This window comes from Populus nigra, chromosome 1 (assembly GCF_951802175.1).
Source record: "Populus nigra chromosome 1, ddPopNigr1.1, whole genome shotgun sequence".
In the NCBI taxonomy this organism is placed as follows: domain Eukaryota; kingdom Viridiplantae; phylum Streptophyta; class Magnoliopsida; order Malpighiales; family Salicaceae; genus Populus; species Populus nigra.
Window position 1 is genome coordinate 34,935,470 of NC_084852.1, and position 18,308 is coordinate 34,953,777.

Genomic DNA, 18,308 nt, shown 5'->3' on the forward strand with positions numbered 1-18,308 from the left:
AACTAATTTTAAAAATAGTTTGCATTACCTTGAATCTTTTTATTTTTGTTAATTTTTTAATCATATTATTAAATTAATTTGATTTAATAAATCTAGTCAGGTAAACAACAGTTCTCAAATTTTCCTATATTCTTTAAAAACACTAGTTATTTTATTGGTTTTTTTCATTCATTTTAGGCATTATCACGGGCTCAATGCCCCGGATTACCAGTCTGGTAAAAAGAACTAGTGTCAACTAAACGAGCGAGTCCAAAAATCAGCATAACAAGGTAAATTTAGAGGACAAAACCTATGTAAATTACCAAGGTTTTTAAGGCTCATGTAAACATTTACGCCTTCGAACCAGAACCAACATATCTATATACAAGGTTTTAGGCAATGATTCTGGCTCTCGATTTTTCACGTAAATGTTTACTGCTTCTGCTTTTAATTTTTCTTCCTTTTCTTTTCCCTTAATGATTGATTAATCGTTAAAGTTTCTGTCAGTCCTGGCTTGATAACTCGATGTGATCAAGATCAGCCAAATCATACAAAAGCGAAAAAACAAGGGGAGGGAAAACAAGATTTTACTTCATCGATCTAACAAAGTGAAAATCACAACGAATCCCTTCATGAAGACACTGACTGTTTTATTTTTGGACTTGAAGCTTTCCAAGCTGCTAAACTTGGGATCTTTAGAAAACCAAAGGGAGCCCAATATCCAGCAGCTTGCCTGGCTAAGGTGATATTAAGGACTTAAAAAACATGCCCAAACCTAAACATAATTCAAAGGAGACCTAATTATGGATGTATCCCATGCACTTATTCGTACATTTAGCACTAATATTTGGTCTCCTTATAGATAGTGGTGTGCTTATAACCGGCAGGCTCTTCCGTCTCATCTTTCCTAGCATAGATATCCTCATCCTCACCAGGGCCAGTACCAATCCCCAAAGTCTGCTTCACAGTATCCTTAGCGCTCTCAGCCATCTGCATCACTTTCTCCCCAGTTTGCTGCATAACCCCCTTGGAGTTCTCCTTGCCTTCCTGGGCCTTCTGCTTGGCAGAATCGGTAGTCTCTGCTGTCTTTTCTCTGGCCTCTTGAGCCGTCTGTGCAGCCTTCTCTTTGGCTTGTTGGGCTGTTTCATATGTCTTGTCCTTGACTTCCCTGGCCTTTTCCTTAATGCTACCAGTCACTCTACCAGTCTTCTCCTGTTCAGGCAATAAATACATCAACAATCAATCAGGAAAGTTGCTGCCATTTATGCGAAAAATAAACTCATATGATATATATACCTCAGCTCGGCCACGGGATTCACCAGCTCTGTAGCTCTGCTCATGAGATGCCATTTTGCTCTTGAGAATTGAATGATAATTCTCTGGCTAGCCTCGTTTTTTTTTTTTTCTTATGTAGCTGTATAACGAACTTTAGTTGCAGTGAATGTGAACCCTTCTTGTTTGCATGAAATTTTATAGCCTTACGATGGTTACTGTATGACTCACACGTGTCCTTCTTTGCTGACACTTGTAGGGTACGTGCCTCGCGTTTGTGAGCAATCCTGCTTTATGTGTCGGCTTGATGTTTTTTATAAAAGACACTGCCTGTAAGGTAGTGGCACGTGGTACGTGGTCGTTTAGCATATTCAATTCGAACGTGTCAACAGATTACACTTTTGAAGTTTTTATCCATTGCTGTTTGATTTGCTTGCGTATAGAATTTATTAGTTTTTTCTTTTTTCGCCGGGACGTTGAAAATTATATTTATTTATTTAATTTTAAAAATTTTCATTTTTCTTTCTGATCAACATAAATTTTCAAACCGGATAAAAAAATCAAACTATCATCATATATAATATATCTAACAAAAGACAAATCATTTATTTTCTCTCCACCAAAAATAATTTCTCTTTCCAAATATCATTTTTTCTTTTTTTTCATATTGATCTAAATCCAAGTCAAAACTAAAATATAGTATTTTTAATTAATTTTTTTTAGAGATAATTATTTTCAGTTTGATTTTATTTTTCTAAGAATCTGTGTAAATTAATGTGTAAAGTGAGAGACTAGCCAACTATATATCCACTGCATCATTTGATGATTTTAATACCTTGAATTCAACTCATTTTATTATAAAAAAAATAATTAAATTGAAATTTTTTTTAGAAAAAAATCAAAACCGAACAAAACCCGGTTCAAACCGGCCGGTTTCAGTTCGGTTTGGTTTTTTAGAACAAAAACCGGTTCAAACCGGTTTGGTTTTTTTTTTCCGGTTTGGCTCGGTTTTTTTCAGTTTGGGTTCATTTTTGTTTTTTCGGTTTCAGGCTTATAAAACCAAACCGAACCGGTCAGTTTTTTTAAAATTCTAATCGGTTTTTTTCACGATTCAGTTTTTTTATTATTGTTTTTTAGTTTTTTCAGTTTAATCAGTTTTTTGTTTTTTTGGAATCTCTCCCTTTTCATGAAATGCAATTAGTTGTGTTTTTTTCGAAACTCTTGAAAACAAATCAAATTAAAGTTTAGAAAGAACCTTAATTTTTTAATAGTTGTTGGTGAAAGGAAAATAATTCCAAGAAAAACACTTAATACTCATTTTCCGAGAAAATTCATACATTTTGTAGGAAAAATTCTTAATTAATATCTCTTTGATATGATTCTCTATAAATCCACTTGTACGCTAAAACCTTTTGTTTTTTTTTTAAAGACTAGTGTGAGAATAAAAATTTGAGATGATAATAATCACGCAATGATACAGGAGTGTTTTAATTTTTTCAACAAATTGAAAAAAAAAAGGATGATAAGTCATGATTTATCTCTTAAAAGTGAATTAATTCATATTTTTTTCAATACATATAATAAATTATATATATAATTCAAATGATACCGTATTTATTATTATACCCTTAAGGTAAAATTAACAATTTAATCCACCTTTACTTACCTCCATCTCCATGAATAAAAAATTGGCTCCATGCTCATTTTTATTTGAATTACTGAAGACAGACTTGCATAAGATATGGTTATTATCCCTACAAACACCTCTTGTTGCCATCTGCCATGCAGGAAAAGGGTAGCGGTTTTTTTTTTTTAGTTTAATGTGGGTATCCGAGCTAACTTATACGTACCTTCACTAATTCCATGGGTCCTGAAGTTAACGACTATGTAAGCCTCCGATAACCGTCATATGAGCAATCACAAGACTCGAACCTAAAATCACAGAGGAAACAAACCTCTTGGTCCCAAACTCTTACAACTAGACCATCACCTAGATGATTGCAAGCTTTCAATTTTATTATCCCACTAAATTACACGTCATTTTAGTTCAAGTGACAAATTAAATAGTCAATATTGAGTTAAAATCATGTGTTAGAAATTAGAACATAAATTTTATTCTCACTTCTTTTTAGATAAATAATCTAACAAGACACATGATGAATTTTGGCGTGGTATTTGAGTGTATTAGAATATAATTATTAGTTGAGGTTTGAGTTTATAATTATATTTAATTTGATTTTTTTATATTTTATAAATTTTAAACTCAACTAATTTAGTTTTGTTTTGGATCTAAGATGGGTTGGATATATTAGATTAGATTAAATTTCTTGTGGATATTACATATATTTACGAATTGTGCAATTTTTATTAGTTTTTATTTAGAAATGGACTTGTAGCATAAAATATAGATGTTATAACAATTCTATTGTTAATTTCTATATCTTACAATACCATTAAATTCTAGTTATCTTAATTTACTTTCCCCTCACATTAAATAAATCTAATAGAAAATTCATTAATAAAAACTTTAAAGTTGAAATATTTTTAAATAAAATAAAAATAAATATTCAATTTATAAATTATCAAATATAAATAAAAAAATTATAAAACATACAAGTTAAGTCAAATTAATCGATTTTCAAAAGCCCCGCTCATCACAAAACCCGTTACATCCATTTCTTAATTTTTTTTATTCACTCTTAATTATTTATAAAATCCATGATTTAGTCAGATAATTAATGCATTTAAACACCCCTAAGTGTCGTGTAGAGATACCAATTTAATCACTAGAGCCGAGCTTTATCCGTACTCTAAGCCAAGGGTTTCTCCCAATTGACTGAGCAAATTCTTTTGAAACATTCCACGCCCCATAATCAAACTGTTATATCATGACACGTGTTTGTAAGACCATGTGATTTGGGGACTTTACGTGGCAAGGGAAGTGCACTTTTTTTTATCTATAAATTTCACTCCATTCTCTTCATTTCTTCAACCAATTTGCATTTTACTAAATCATCCATTAAAAGAAGTAAGAAAGAAAGGGAATTATGGATAGCAGAGGTAATGACATCACTTACAACGCCGGCGAACTAGCCGGTCAAGCTCAGGTGACTTCCTGGTTTCTTTTTGTGCATATTTTTTACAAGAATGATAGCTAAAAACTGTTATGCTTCATGATCTCTATTAATTAGATATATACGAGCTAGAATCTCCTTGTTTTACACACCATAATGTACTTGATTTTTACGTTATTTAATCTACTTTTCTTTACAGGCGAAGAAGGATGATGTTATGAACCAGTGCCAGGAAGGGCTTAACCAATCCACTCAAGACAGTTCCTATACTGCCCAAGCTTCCAGCTTTCTTCATCAGGCATAACTTCTTTGTTCTGTTTTCTGCTTTCATACTGCTATTATTTATCACCACAACAGCCATCATTAGTACAATCATATTCAAGCAATTCACGAATGTACAAGAGCATGTTTTTGTTACAGTTTACTCTAGCTCTCTCTTTTTCTTTCAAAAAACAACCAAAAGAGAGAGCCCTTGATTATATTTGGAATGGTTTCGGCAAATATTAGTTGTATTATTTTTATAGTTTAAGAGTACGTAAGAATAATGCGATTAATGTATTAATTTGTTTGCAGACCGGGGAGCAAGTGAAGAACATGGCTCAGGGAGCAGCTGAAGCAGTGAAGAACACTCTGGGGATGAACACAGAGAACACCCCCACCACCAATACCAGCAGCCTCAACCACCCAATCAACCCAAGCAATCCAAGCAACCCATCTACTAGGATTTGAGGTGTTTCTACGTTGAACACCATGATTTGCTATGATTTAGCAGTATTTAATTTGGTCTCCTAAGTTATTGTTACGACATTTTTGCTGCCTCTCTTTTGTGAGAAGGCGATTTTACGTTTGTTCTTGCTGATTTATTTAAGATGTAATCGTCTTTGGGTCAAAAAGAGAAAAGGGGGTGATGAGATGATGCCTCTTCATTCCAATTGTAATAAATTTTGATTCATGGAAATTATCTTTCCTTGATTCGTGTTCATCAATTTGAATGAGATGTCTTCGCTTTATATTAAGAGGTTGCCCTATATAAGGTTAATTTAAATAATTGGTTAAAGATGGTTTATATATAAACACACAGGCTAGTGCATGCTCAAGCCTATAAAAAAAAATATTGGAATTGATAAAATAAATATAGAAAATTGAGAGCTTATGAAATTTCAAATATTGAAAAAATCAAAATCCTTCCTAAGAACTTGCACGCTTCTCAAAAATAATATATTTCTATTTGTATTATTGTTTTAAAACTCAATTTTAAATATTAATCTAACCAAGTAATTAAGTCAATTAAGTTTTATTTAGGTAATCAGGGTTAACATCTAATTAAAAAAAAATCCAAGTTGAAATCAAAATTTAACCAGCAAATTAAGATCGATTGAAACCATCCCAGTATACTTCGTTCTCCTTCTAATTTATGTTTAATATCAACTTTCAAATAGTCATTAATTCCTTTATAAGTTATAATGTTGAACTTTAAATACCTTAACTTCATTTAAAAATAAAGAAAAAGATTTCAAGTTTAAAATATCTTATTTATATAATTTTTTATTTATAAAAAAAACAATAATTTTATTAAGCATTTGTTATAGTCATTAACAACATGACTTAATAGAAAAAAGAAAGAAAACAAAGATAAAGTCAAAATACGTGTAAAAAATCTCCCTATTAAGCCACTAAAAAAAATAGAAAGCACAGTCAGACATGAAATTATGAATAAAAATTATAACCACACAACTAAATTAGCTTCCCTATGAACTCTCTACTTAGCCAAATAATCTATTACATAATTACTTTCTCATTAAATTCCTTAATACGTGCAGGATGTAAGAAGATACATAGAAATTCTCCTTTATGATCTCTTAATACAACACTAGTTTCTGAAGTTCGTAGGTTGACATTTAAAGATGCATCTATATTTCACTTCAACATACGTGTTGGAGGAGGTATTCAGGATGATTCACTTCATATTCTTGCCTTGTTGATCTACATAAAAAAATTATTTAATAAATATAATAAATTTGACCCACTTGTATCATTGTATTTTATCATGTTGCAACTCTATGAAAAAAATAATAATAATCTGTATTATCATACTATATTATATTTCTGTCTTATTAAAAATCAAATTATTACAAGCATTCTAAATGGATCAAAATATACTAAAAAGGAACAAATACAACACATTTCTTTGCATAAATTCCATGATCATTCCATGTCATTGTAAGAAACAATCATCCAAAGACTTTGGCAAAATCTAATCTCCATTTCATTGTTTATATTTAAAGAGTCTTGTTGTTGGTTGGTTTTAGATTTAGATACAAAAGTTTTCTTCATTTTTAATTCAATAGGACGTCTATCTAAAATACTTTAAAGTTTTAATGAAAAATCAAGTAAGCTCTAATGTTCATCAGACTAGATGACCTAGACCAAAGATAATTGTAGCCTTACATTTGCCGATTCGATAATTAATGATCATATAAAACAGATTCTCTAAGAAGATCGTTTTTTGCGAAGAAATTGTAAGATTCTCAAGTTGTATCTACCGATACTTACCATATAGAAGAGAGAAACATAAGAAAGGAAATTAAATATTTTTTTTTAGGAATAGAGAGATATTCTAATCAGTTTTAGTAAACTTAGATGTGATTTTTCTCTGCATTTTATGTCTATTTCTTATCTTATAAATATTAATAATTATCGCTTGAGCACGTATGTTTTTTTCATTTAAATATAAGAAAGATAAATGTAAGAAATATATAATTTCTTCATATGTGATTATACATGTCGTACGTGTTGTGTTGGTAAATAATGTATATAATAGAAGACCGTGATTCAGAAGCTATACAAGCAAAAAAAAAATAAAAAAATTGCACATTTAAAAAAGTAGCAAATTAGAACAGGAAACAAAATGATTTTGAAAAATAACATAATTTGGTTAACATTGTTAAAATGAGGTGGCATAAATTCGGAGGATGAGAAAGAAAAAAATTAAAATAAAAAAACAATGAGAATTAACTCAGAGATGTACTTAAGTTTCAATTACAATATTATTGATATCATCAAAAAAATCTTGATAAAATAAATCCAACAACACTAGTAAAAATTATTAATAATGATTAGAGTGAGTCACACGCCGCAAAAAAATACGAGTCATCCACCATCTTTGAATAGCATGTGACCTACTTCAGTTATTTTTTATGATTATTTTTTATGATTTGTTTTTTATATTGTTAGATTTATTTCATTAATATCTTTCTAATAATACACTAGATATCATCAATAAAATTTTAGTATGCATCTTGTGTTTTAGTTTTTATTTTTTTTTCTTTTCCCTTCTTAGAATGTGCGACAACCCATTTTAACTATTTGATTAAAATGTCATATTTCTCAGAATGTTTTTGATATGCAGTGTCTAGCATACCATGTTATTTCTTTTTTTTTTTTTTGGTCGGTGCAATTTTGCCAAATATTTTTCCCAATGAAAGGAAAAACACCATGCACAAGCATATATTCAAAGCAAAAAAAGTGCAACAATATTAATGGATCCTTGACTTTTGGTACCAGTTAATTATCACTGGTAATTAAGCTGAGAAAGCTAGTAGAACTCAAAAATGAGCTGTTGATGACCAATAGTTGCCTATCAAGGACAGTTAAAACGATCAATCCAAAAGTCAAAGATTCTCAAGCTGCCTTTTTTTACCTCTAATTTAGCAAAACTAATTATTTAATCCTCATATTTTCATGAATTATATATTTAATCTTTATAAACTAAAAGACGACTGGACATGTATTATTATTTATTGAGATGCCTTCATGTTGCACTGTAGCAACCATTTACGACTCTGCCGACCTTCGTGTGGTTAACCATGTTTGACATTAACGTATGTTGAGGTCCAAGATCCTCAGGCCTATATAAACATCCTTTGCCAGTCCATGATCTTATCAGAACATCATCTTCATATCTTCAACAATATCAAGGCACAGATATGGCAGGAAATTCTTTGAAGTCTATTTTGGTGAGCCTCTTCATCTTCGCCATGGTACTATCTCCAATAATACCATCAGCTGAAGCCGGCCGTCTGAATCATCGAGGTATGCAGTCTAGTTGATTAAGCATATACGTCCTCTCTCCGATTCATTTCTGTTTTTCAATTCATTACCAGCAGACTATTTTTGGTTTATTTTATGCATGTAGGCCTCGCTGGAACCTCCCGAAAAATATGTCCAACTTGTGTCTGCTGCACACCTCCATCTCGAGGGTCCTGCTGCAACAAGTGCTGTGCTTCTCCTATTCAAACTCAGTCAACAACTGGGTCTCCATGAAACTATATGTTCACGCTCCTCTTGCACTCGTGGATACAGTAATAGATTAGCATGAATAAAAATTCTCAGAGAAGAAGAAGAAGAAGTACTGAATAAAAAGGAATAATATCTCTCTCGTTAATTTGTATTTTGTACTACTTAATGTTTCATTTAATCCCAAATTAAGGAATGGTTGGCTTGTTAACTTGTGTTGGAAAGTCCTCTCCATGAACTTAACCTGTGAACCTCGCACTCCCATGTCGACGGAGCTAGGCTTGGAGTTAGAGACCCATAGCAGTAGCTCTTAAGAAATTATCTATTCATGAAAACATGGATCTTCAACTGTTTTTATAGGGAAGTTATAAGGTCCAGTCCAGTGCCAGACACGGACATGGATTTGCAATGAGAGTTCATCTTCCTTTCACTGCCATAACAAGTTGTCCAGGGAAGTTAGGTGCTCCCCTGCGTTCCACACACAAGAAGTTTAGATTTCAACCAGCATGAAAACAGCTAAATTACAATCGAGACCCCATTTGACAAAAAAAGGTCCTTATGGTTTTAATTTAAGCAATTAATTCCTTATATTCTGGTCCTTTATGCACCAAAGATCTTTACGTTTATAGTCAACCCAGTTTTTCGTTAACTTTTTTTATATATATATAAAAGTAGGGGAGGCACATATCATCTTCATATTAGTTTCAATTATAGAAAAAAAAGAGAGAGAGAAACTGATTAGAAAATCAAAAAATGTTGTTAAGAATTCTTGCAAAATTTGTGTTTATTTATTTCTAGGAATTGCTTTTTTGAATTTTTTTTCATCATAATTTTTCTCTTTATTTAAAAATGTTAATTCTTTTTTTGTTGATATTTTTCATCAATTTATGCTGGATTTTTTTTATTTTTTTTCATAATTTTTTATATGATTTTGCATTCGATTTTCAAAGACCAAATAAAAATATTAGGATAGAAATAATTAAGAACTTTAGTTTCTCATGAATTAGAAAAATCCAGCATTAATTCATGAGAAACTAACAAAAAGGAATATGATCATTTTTTTTGTCTTTTTTAAATAAAGTAGCAGAATTTCCAACGTAAGCAAAGAACTTCTGAAAAACATTCTATCTATAAATGAATAAAAATTTGGGAAAAAACTTTAACAAAATATTTTTTTATTTTTTGAATTTTTCTAGAATTGGATTCAATAAGAAGTTGACACATGTCCCAAATGCTTTAAAATAAATCAAAATTTAGATTAACCATAGATAGAAGGACTCTTGTTGAGTAAAAGTTACATAATTAATCATAAGGATCTAATTATCTAAATTAGAACTACAAATGTATTTATATCAAAATCAAAGCCACGATAGAAGAGAAAACCAAACCAGAAGGATCTAACCTTGTGTGGTTAAGAAATTTGTTTTCAAGGTTAACATGAGTAGTTGGGCTCAATATTTCCCATACTTTCTCTCCAAAATGGAGAGATTGATTTTTGGTGGCTTCATGGGAGAATTTTCCTTCCTCTCCCTTCATTCTCTTCCTTCCTCTCAAACAATGGAGACTAACTGTCCACCGTCATCTCCATTCCTCTCTAATTCCTTGGTCTCACTTTTCCACTCTCGAAACACAATGTTAGGTTTCATCGAGCCAACGAGTTTTTACTCAAACAAAGAGGTTCTTAGCACCATGACTAAGAGCCTGTAGCTAAAACATTTGTGTTGTTCAAGCAACTTCCTCCATATACCTTCCTTAAATCATTTTCAATGCTTCTTTCATCAATTATCATACTCCCAGAGAGAGAGAGAGAGAGAGAGAGAGAGACTTTTATATTAATGTTGAGGGCACAATCAATTAGGTTTCCAAAAATGAAGTTACAGCTCACAAACATGAGTGGTGGGGATAATTGATGATGAGCTTGAATGTCTTGTTGTAGAACATCAAGGGAATTGAAGCAAACAGGTGATGTGCCTTTGCGTCTAAAATTATGACCATCTCCAGGGGAGTTGGAGGCATGGGAAGGCTTTGTGAAATCGAGGGAACTAAAGACAAAAGGATGTATCCATAAAAGTTGTTCGGAGGGAATGGCAAGAGCCCTAATTGTAACTTGTAATTCCAAGAGACAATGTTATTTTTTAAAAAATTATTATTATTATTATTATTAATGAGAATAAATGTAAAACTAAAGTGGACTGATGGGTTTGAAGATCTCGCATGTTTTGCAAAACAAATCATTAGTGAGAAAAAAAAAAAACCTTCATGATGGCTTAGTTTTTATTTATTAAAATATATTTTTATTTTATTAAAAAATAATAAAAATAAATAAATATATTAAATTGATTAAATAAAAATAAGAAGAAATCTTTTTGGAAATTAAACACATAAGAAAAAGTGATCATTATTTAAAAAAAAAAACCTCTTTAAATAAAAAAAAAAGTTTTAATATAAATATAATTAAGTTTTTTTAAAAAAAATTTAATTAAAAAAAGATTATACACGGCTGCCTGACAAGTAGGCCAGCCCACCTGACCTATTAATTAAAAATTTTATTTAAAATTAATTTTTTTATATTTTTAAATTATTTTAATATATTAATATTAAAAATAATTTTTAAAAATAAACATCTACCATGGTAAATTGCATCATCGGCCCCTGTCAAAACACAAAATCTACCCCTCCCTCCCACCCTCTCTAAACCCGAAAACTCTCTCTTTACTCTCTAGTGGAGGACAGACAGAACGTAAGAGAAACAAACCTTATTCGGAATCTCTAAAAGACAAAAAATAAAAAAGAAGAAGAAGGAAGACACAATTTAAAGAAGCATCATGTCTTTAACGAGCGTGAAGATGACAGAGGAAGTCTGGTTAACATGTCTTACCCATGCGTTGTCTACCGAGACTGAAGAAATCCTTGGCCTCCTCCTTGGTGATATTGAGGTTTTTATTTTTATTTTTAGTTTGCATAATAATCAAGCTATACCTTTTCAATTCTTTATTTATTACATGTGTTTTATGTTTGTATTTTTTATCGGTTGCGCTGTGTTCTTGGGTTATTCTTTGAAATTGTGTAATTCTTTTTTAACTACTTGTTTAAATGGAAATGGAATTGAATTTTTTTTTTTTAGTTCTGGGCTTTGATGGGGCTTTTAGGAATCTGTTCAAATGTTTTGATTCCCATTTTCCAGAATTTGAGATTGTCAATTGTCTTGTATATTGTATTTCTTTTTTATTTTGTTCTTTCAATGGCAATGGGATTTATAAGGGTTGGTTTTTTATGGATCATGAGCTGTAATTCTAGTTTTCCTTCCATTCTCTCCTTTTCTCATTATATACATTTCTCAAATTCAGCCATTGCTGCTTTTTTGCATAAAAACTTGTCAAGTCCTTTTTTTTTATGCATATACAATTATTTTTTGATAAATTCTAATATTTTGTTCTCAATCTGCAATTTTATTGAACTGGACTGTAGAAAAGTTCCTTCTTTAATATAATCATCGACTCTTTATCGTCTTTCTCCCTTTGAATTGTTACTAAATGTGTTGTGTTTATTTGTCAGTGGGAAACCTGTTTTTTAAACTGTAGCTAATTTTTCCAAAACTTCTCTGTAATGCTGTTGAAAAAGTCTGTTTGTGTATGTTTTGCTTGTGTTTCGTTTAATTTTTAAATTTTTAATGGATTCTTTTTTTTCAAATCATATCCTTTTTTTTTATTTTGGTTGAAAAACGTTTGGATTAGTCTCTACTTAATACCTTTCATTTTTAACATTTTTACTAGGTGTTCTGTGAATGTGTTACATCGAAAACGGAATTGTGGCACTTCAGGGTCAGTTGAATAGACTGAAAGTTGGGATTGACGCAATTTATTTTTGGAGATTTAAACCTCTTTTTCCTATATTAATGTCATTATACTCATTCTGGAACGACCATGTCTGTTACTTATGCTCTTTCTTTCGTCTTGTGATTTGACATTTGCTTTAGAGCCCAATGCCACTGACTAGGATTCTACTTTTATTTCAAGGATCTGGAAAGTGTGCTGTGTCTATGCTTGGTTCTTTGTAAATAATTAACTACTTGAATCTGGTATTTTCATCCGTCCTTTTTCTTAGAAGGGGTTGGGAATGTTTATATTTAGTGAATTTGAAAGTGGGTTTGCTCATTTTTATGTGTTTGTGCACATGTACATCATATTGCTTATATTTTTGTGTATGATTGTTTGGTTTTGATGTTGGAATATCAGTATGCGAAAGATGGCAATGTTACTGCATTAATATGGGGAGCCTCACCTCAGTCAAGATCTGATAGGAGAAAGGACCGGGTAGAGACAAAACCGGAACAGTTGGCTGCAGCATCAGCTCAAGCTGAGATATCCTTTACTGTTCTTGTGTGATAATTCTATCTGTTTTGAATGACTTAATATTTACCTGAAAATTTATATTTTCCATAATAGGAAAACTTCATGCTGTTGATAAATGAAACTAGCTTAAACTTCCAATAATATTTCCAATATTGCTTATTAATTTATGACTTCATTGCTTTATAAATTTAGACTTTTCATATTTTACAAAGTAATTTCTGATTGTTCTTTTTTGTGACCTCACAAGTCACAAGTGAATTTTTACTAGAAGGTCTACTTGATGAGTCACAGGAAATGAAATCCACTCCATAAACAAAATTCTGTGCATTATCATTCCTTTTATTTTTCCTATTTGTCTTGTTTTTTTTTCCAGTGGGATGGGTTTCTGTAGATTCTTCACAGATTGTCATGTCATTGACATGATAGTCGCAAACTTAAATTTTGACATTAATAGAGGTTCTTTAAAGCCATGTAGTTCATGCATTTGCATTCTTGAGTCATGACTTTCCGACAGAGATTTGGATAGCAATGACCTTTAGGGTCACTACTGCAAATTGACATTTAGATCTGCTTTTGCTTCATTACTGCTGATGATTGAAAGGGGTAGTCTAGCTTGCATGATGCATATGCATGGGGATGTTGAAGATTTTTGGTAATGTTGTATAGTTAACTTTGTAGCACAGAATGACTGCATCAACAGGACGAACAACAAGAGTGATAGGGTGGTATCATTCACACCCTCATATTACTGTGCTTCCTTCTCATGTTGGTATGTTTCAAAGTCCACAAAGTTGGATGAAAATCATGAAGAGCATTTAATATTGTTTACACACACACACACACACATCAATTCTAATTTTTTTGCATGCTTGATCTCTTTTGTGGACAAACACAAAATCTTATGTTATCTAAAAGTGTCATTTAATTTATTAGAACAGCCTTTTGTTTTGAGGATTATTTACACAAACCTAAATTTGTAATTTTTTTACTCAAATAAATCTCTCACATAACATTGGCTGTTCTTATTAATGTTTTTTATTCTTAATTTTCTACTGCACTCCATGCTATTTTCTCATGAAGCACACTTTATTGTTTATTTAATTCTCATCAACTTAAACTTGCAATAATACAATTTCCCAATTTTTTGTTGACTAGTTGATACATGTTTTATACTTGTTACAAATGGTCACTGGAAATTAACTCACTCTTGTCGCTTACCCTGTGCAGATGTGAGGACCCAGGCAATGTACCAACTTCTAGATCCTGGGTTTATCGGCCTGATATTTTCCTGTTTTAATGAGGATGTCAATAAGGTCTGCATTAGATTTATGCTACGTAGGTAGTCTTTTGAAAACTTTTGTAGCTTGGCTGAAACATATCTTAATCTGAATTATTTCAGGTTGGAAGAATCCAAGTCATTGCTTTCCAGTCCTCAGATGGGAAACAGAATAACATGTTAAGACCTGTTTCTGCATTGCCTGTAAATAAAAGTTCAATAATAGAGCTTGATTCATCTTCCTCAGATATTGCAAGTCTGGAGGGCCCTGAACTGGACACTGCTGATTCAAGAGCTGCAGGATCCAGTAAGGTACGACCTTTGTTTCTTGAAATTGAGTCTGGCCATGTTAATTGGTGAAAAAATAAAAAAGTTCACAAAAATAATGGATGATGTAGATGTTTCATGATTTTACCTATATGCTCTATCAGTGTTCTGTTAAACATTGGATAAAAGGCATTGCACATGGGCAGCATTATTATACTGATTGTGATTTTCCAAGTTCTCATCATCATTCTCTCTACTACCAAGACTATGGAAATTTCCTCTTGCCGGACACCTCCAGACATGTTCTTCTGGTGACCCTGGTGCTCTGTAACTTGGTTATTTCCATTTTTAGATTGCTACTATGCCCTTTTATGCTGTCTCAGATCACACTTTATGTGGAGTCTGGCTAATATGCAGTTTATCATCATATTAAAGTTCTTTTCAAATATTTTTAGTTTTTCTACTCCAGTTTGCTAAATAATTGCATGTAAAGCTGCAATGCTGTATAAATACAGCTAGGTTGGGCTCAAATGCAATAGCATGAAGACCATTTATAACAGTTTTTTTTTTTTTTTTTAGATCCAGCCTAGATACTCTTCTTTTCCAAGCATTACATATACTGTAGCATCTCAAGGGGCTGCTGAATGTCACCATATAAATTCATTGAGAAATAGAAAAGATAGGAAACAGCAAGTCAGGCCTGGTGTAGATAAAGGGGTCATTGTGAGATGTGACAAACTGCTTCTGACTCTTATATTTGCCTATTAATGAAAATTTGGTGCTTTCTGATTAGCATTAGAAGTTTGAAAATCTCTTGAACAGCATAAACAGGCTGGTTATTTATAAGAAAAAAGATGGAAATGGAAGTGTCTGCTTTGTAGAGCAGTTGTTCTGGGGGGAAAACAACAAGAGAAGAAGATAAAAGTTGTATTCGATGTGTTCTTTTGTTGCAAAATTCTTAATTTGATAAAAAAAAAATATTGGTATAGTGGGCGTTTATTGTTTGTTAAGTGTATCTGGTTGCTGGCTGGGTTGCAATAGATTGTGTGATTTCTTTCTGTGTCAAAAAAGTGTTCATTAACACAAGGTTTTCTTGTCTTTGTGCTTTAAATCTTTGAATGATATGATACAGATTAATTTTTCTTTTTCATATTTATGCTCCAGAGGTCCTGATCTTTCAATGCTACTACTATTTTCACTTGGTGATCTCCATTGCTGAACCTTCTTGCCCCTTAAATCAAAAGAAAAATTGTTATACTTCACAGTTACTTTTCTAAATCTGTGAATATACTATTGACTAGGGTGGGGCAAGATCTTTGGGTCTTGGGGATTTCTTTGCTAATGCTGATGCCAACTATGTTGGGAGAGAAAGAATTGGAGGAAACTACTATAGCAGCAATTCAGGTGATAAGATAACTGATATAGACCCCATGGACATGTCAGAGAGTATGCAGGAAGCTATGCACCGCTCAAATTTGGACATGAGGTATACTTGAGTGTGTTCTTTGTCAGTTGGTTCTCTTACACCCTTTCTTCTAATTGTTTCAAGTTTTTATCTGTTATTGTTGCAAAAACAGCAACCGGCTGATGTTGTTCAAGTGGCATCAGTTCTCTTATAATGTGTGTTAGTTTGAGAAGGTTTCTCTTTTCCATTTTGTTCATGGTTGAAGTTATTATCTGCTATCATTTGGTGGTGGTATTTTATATTCACAAATTAACAATGTCCTGTCATTTTGCAAGTTAGCATAAGGCAATCCTCAATTGCAAATTCTAAAATTGCTTCTATATGTTGATAGTGGTGCGGAGTATTCCAGAAGAGAAATTCCTCTTCATGTTTTGCCCACATGCTCTCTGCTTAAGCTTGATTCACCTCTAATGTCATTTGGTGATTTGCAACGTGTGTTATATGAAGAGGAGCGTGGAGCATACAACCAAGCCATCTTGCAGAATATGAGGTAATCATGATGGTGTAGAAACTTATTGTGTACCTTCTCTTTTTCATGTTTGTACGGTTACTTTGACCACTTATTCTCTTCTGATGTGCTGCATTTTATTAGGAATGGAAAAGTACATCCCTTGACTTTCATTCACCACACAGCAACATATCAGGCTTCCATGTGCAAATTGATTGAATACTGGTTAGGAACAATCAAACTTCCCGTCTAATCAACTTTTTGTTGTTACTCTTTTTCCTTTTAGAACTTTTGTTAATATTATTTTCTATTGATATTTCTTTTACTTGAAACTTGCAGTCTAAGTCCTGCCATAAATGCTCTCCAGGGCCGCTTGAGAGAGAACGATATTCGGGTATATAATTAAATAAAATGCATGCATTTGATTGGCAATCCAAAAGGCTTATGATTATCTCCTGGAGAAAAAAAAAGGGGGTGCTTATGATTGCTATAGCAAGTCTTTTCAATTTCAAAGGACTATTTTTTCGTCCAGCGGTAAAGTCTTGGGCTGCAACTACGGTTGCAGGTTGAGGCCTCAGACTCCTTTATCAAACAATGTTGAAAGATAGTAATGTTTCTAGAGATCCTGCTTTGGTTGGACAGTAACTGAGTGATGGCATTTATAATGGAATTTGTATAGATTCGACATTCTGTTTTAGTTTGACCAGTGTTGGATTTTAGAGCTTTTTTTCTTCGGAGGCCAAAATTCCAAGTTTTCCAAGTTGCAATCTCTGTGTTCCAACTGGTGTATCTTGTCATGTAGCTGCTTCTCTCTGATATATCTGCAAATGATTTGCATGTCACACCTTTGATTCCTTCAATCACTTTCTCCCTCCCTTCTAACATTCGGTGCCATACAGCATCTTTGTGTTGATCCACTTAATTACATCACCCCTTTTATTCCAAGTTACATGTATCTACACTAAGCTGCCTTTATGAAACAGTTAGCAACACTTGCTGATGAAGCCAAGATGTTGGAGATGGAAACCGCTAAAGGGAGTGAGTTACAGATCTCCCCGTCAAGTTCCAGATCTCCCCGTCAAGTTCCATCTCCCGGACTACGAGGAAGTGCTTTGTCTGGTCAGAGGGACTTTCATGGTTCATCAGAATCTTTTAGTTCGAGGACTGTTGCCAGCCCTGGCAGCCGAAGCAGAACAAGCTCCTCATAGAGCTCAGAACTAAACCGCTTTGTAATGCATTTTGTAAGTGTGACTTTTGGATGTTAAATATGCTGTCTTTGTTTTCGTGTTTGCAATTTGTAATTGATAGATGATGCAAATGCAGTTAAAATTATGAACTCCCGTGCTCCTTTGGCCTTCAAACCTGTATTCAATAGGACATACATTAATTAAGAAATGGAGAAACTAATGTGTAATTTTATAGTTTAAGCAATTTCTTGGGTGATTAAGTAAGAGCACTACCTCCCATGCTATGTCTACTACTTTCACCGACCAGCAGACCTAGTGAAACAGCCGGAAAATATAAATAGAATTTGACTTGGCATGCGTAATTTTCCCGGCATAACCAGTTGAGTTTGATGATTTATTTTAATTTGTTTTGTATAGGTTTTTTGTGGTGTCATAGCAACATCCTGACATTGAATTCATACTTGTAAATATAGAGAAATTGAGAACGAGGCAAAAATTTTGGTTTTTCCATCTCTACTGCTGTTTCTAACGTGGTTCTTTTTTTTGGTTCCATTCTTGTACATTGTGTTGATTTGATTGGAGTTTGGGTTTCAAGATTGATTCATTCATTTTTCTTTTCTAGGGTTGTTGTGGTTGCTTTAATCAATTGATTTGATTTAATTTTCCTGGCACGATGCTTGATTTTATAAAAA

The 18,308-nt window shown here is 32.4% G+C and overlaps 3 protein-coding genes and 1 long non-coding RNA gene across 4 annotated transcripts; 3 read left to right on the forward strand and 1 right to left on the reverse strand.

Annotated features, from left to right (window-relative positions):
- Window positions 1–549: 549 nt before the first annotated feature.
- LOC133688632 (late embryogenesis abundant protein 2) lies at window positions 550–1,405 on the reverse strand. Its single transcript, XM_062108191.1, has 2 exons — window positions 1,276–1,405; window positions 550–1,191 (listed from the first exon to the last, which is right to left on the reverse strand). Exons 1-2 carry the CDS (start codon window positions 1,327–1,329, stop codon window positions 820–822), a joined length of 426 nt encoding a protein of 141 aa, XP_061964175.1. The 5' UTR covers window positions 1,330–1,405; the 3' UTR covers window positions 550–819.
- A 2,893-nt stretch (window positions 1,406–4,298) lies between these two features.
- LOC133700779 (late embryogenesis abundant protein 29-like) lies at window positions 4,299–5,054 on the forward strand. Its single transcript, XM_062124446.1, has 3 exons — window positions 4,299–4,358; window positions 4,525–4,623; window positions 4,899–5,054. The coding sequence occupies exons 1-3, from the start codon at window positions 4,299–4,301 to the stop codon at window positions 5,052–5,054; spliced, it is 315 nt and encodes a 104-aa protein (XP_061980430.1).
- Window positions 5,055–8,285: 3,231 nt separating this feature from the next.
- On the forward strand, window positions 8,286–8,832 carry LOC133687407 (uncharacterized). The gene is made up of 2 exons (XR_009840746.1): window positions 8,286–8,417; window positions 8,521–8,832. It is a non-coding gene; the product is annotated as an uncharacterized LOC133687407 (long non-coding RNA).
- A 2,454-nt stretch (window positions 8,833–11,286) lies between these two features.
- LOC133680975 (uncharacterized) lies at window positions 11,287–17,856 on the forward strand. Its single transcript, XM_062104048.1, has 10 exons — window positions 11,287–11,557; window positions 12,857–12,982; window positions 13,655–13,742; window positions 14,201–14,286; window positions 14,373–14,561; window positions 15,818–16,002; window positions 16,313–16,471; window positions 16,574–16,654; window positions 16,769–16,823; window positions 17,413–17,856. Exons 1-10 carry the CDS (start codon window positions 11,447–11,449, stop codon window positions 17,635–17,637), a joined length of 1,305 nt encoding a protein of 434 aa, XP_061960032.1. The 5' UTR covers window positions 11,287–11,446; the 3' UTR covers window positions 17,638–17,856.
- The last annotated feature ends 452 nt before the right edge of the window (window positions 17,857–18,308 follow it).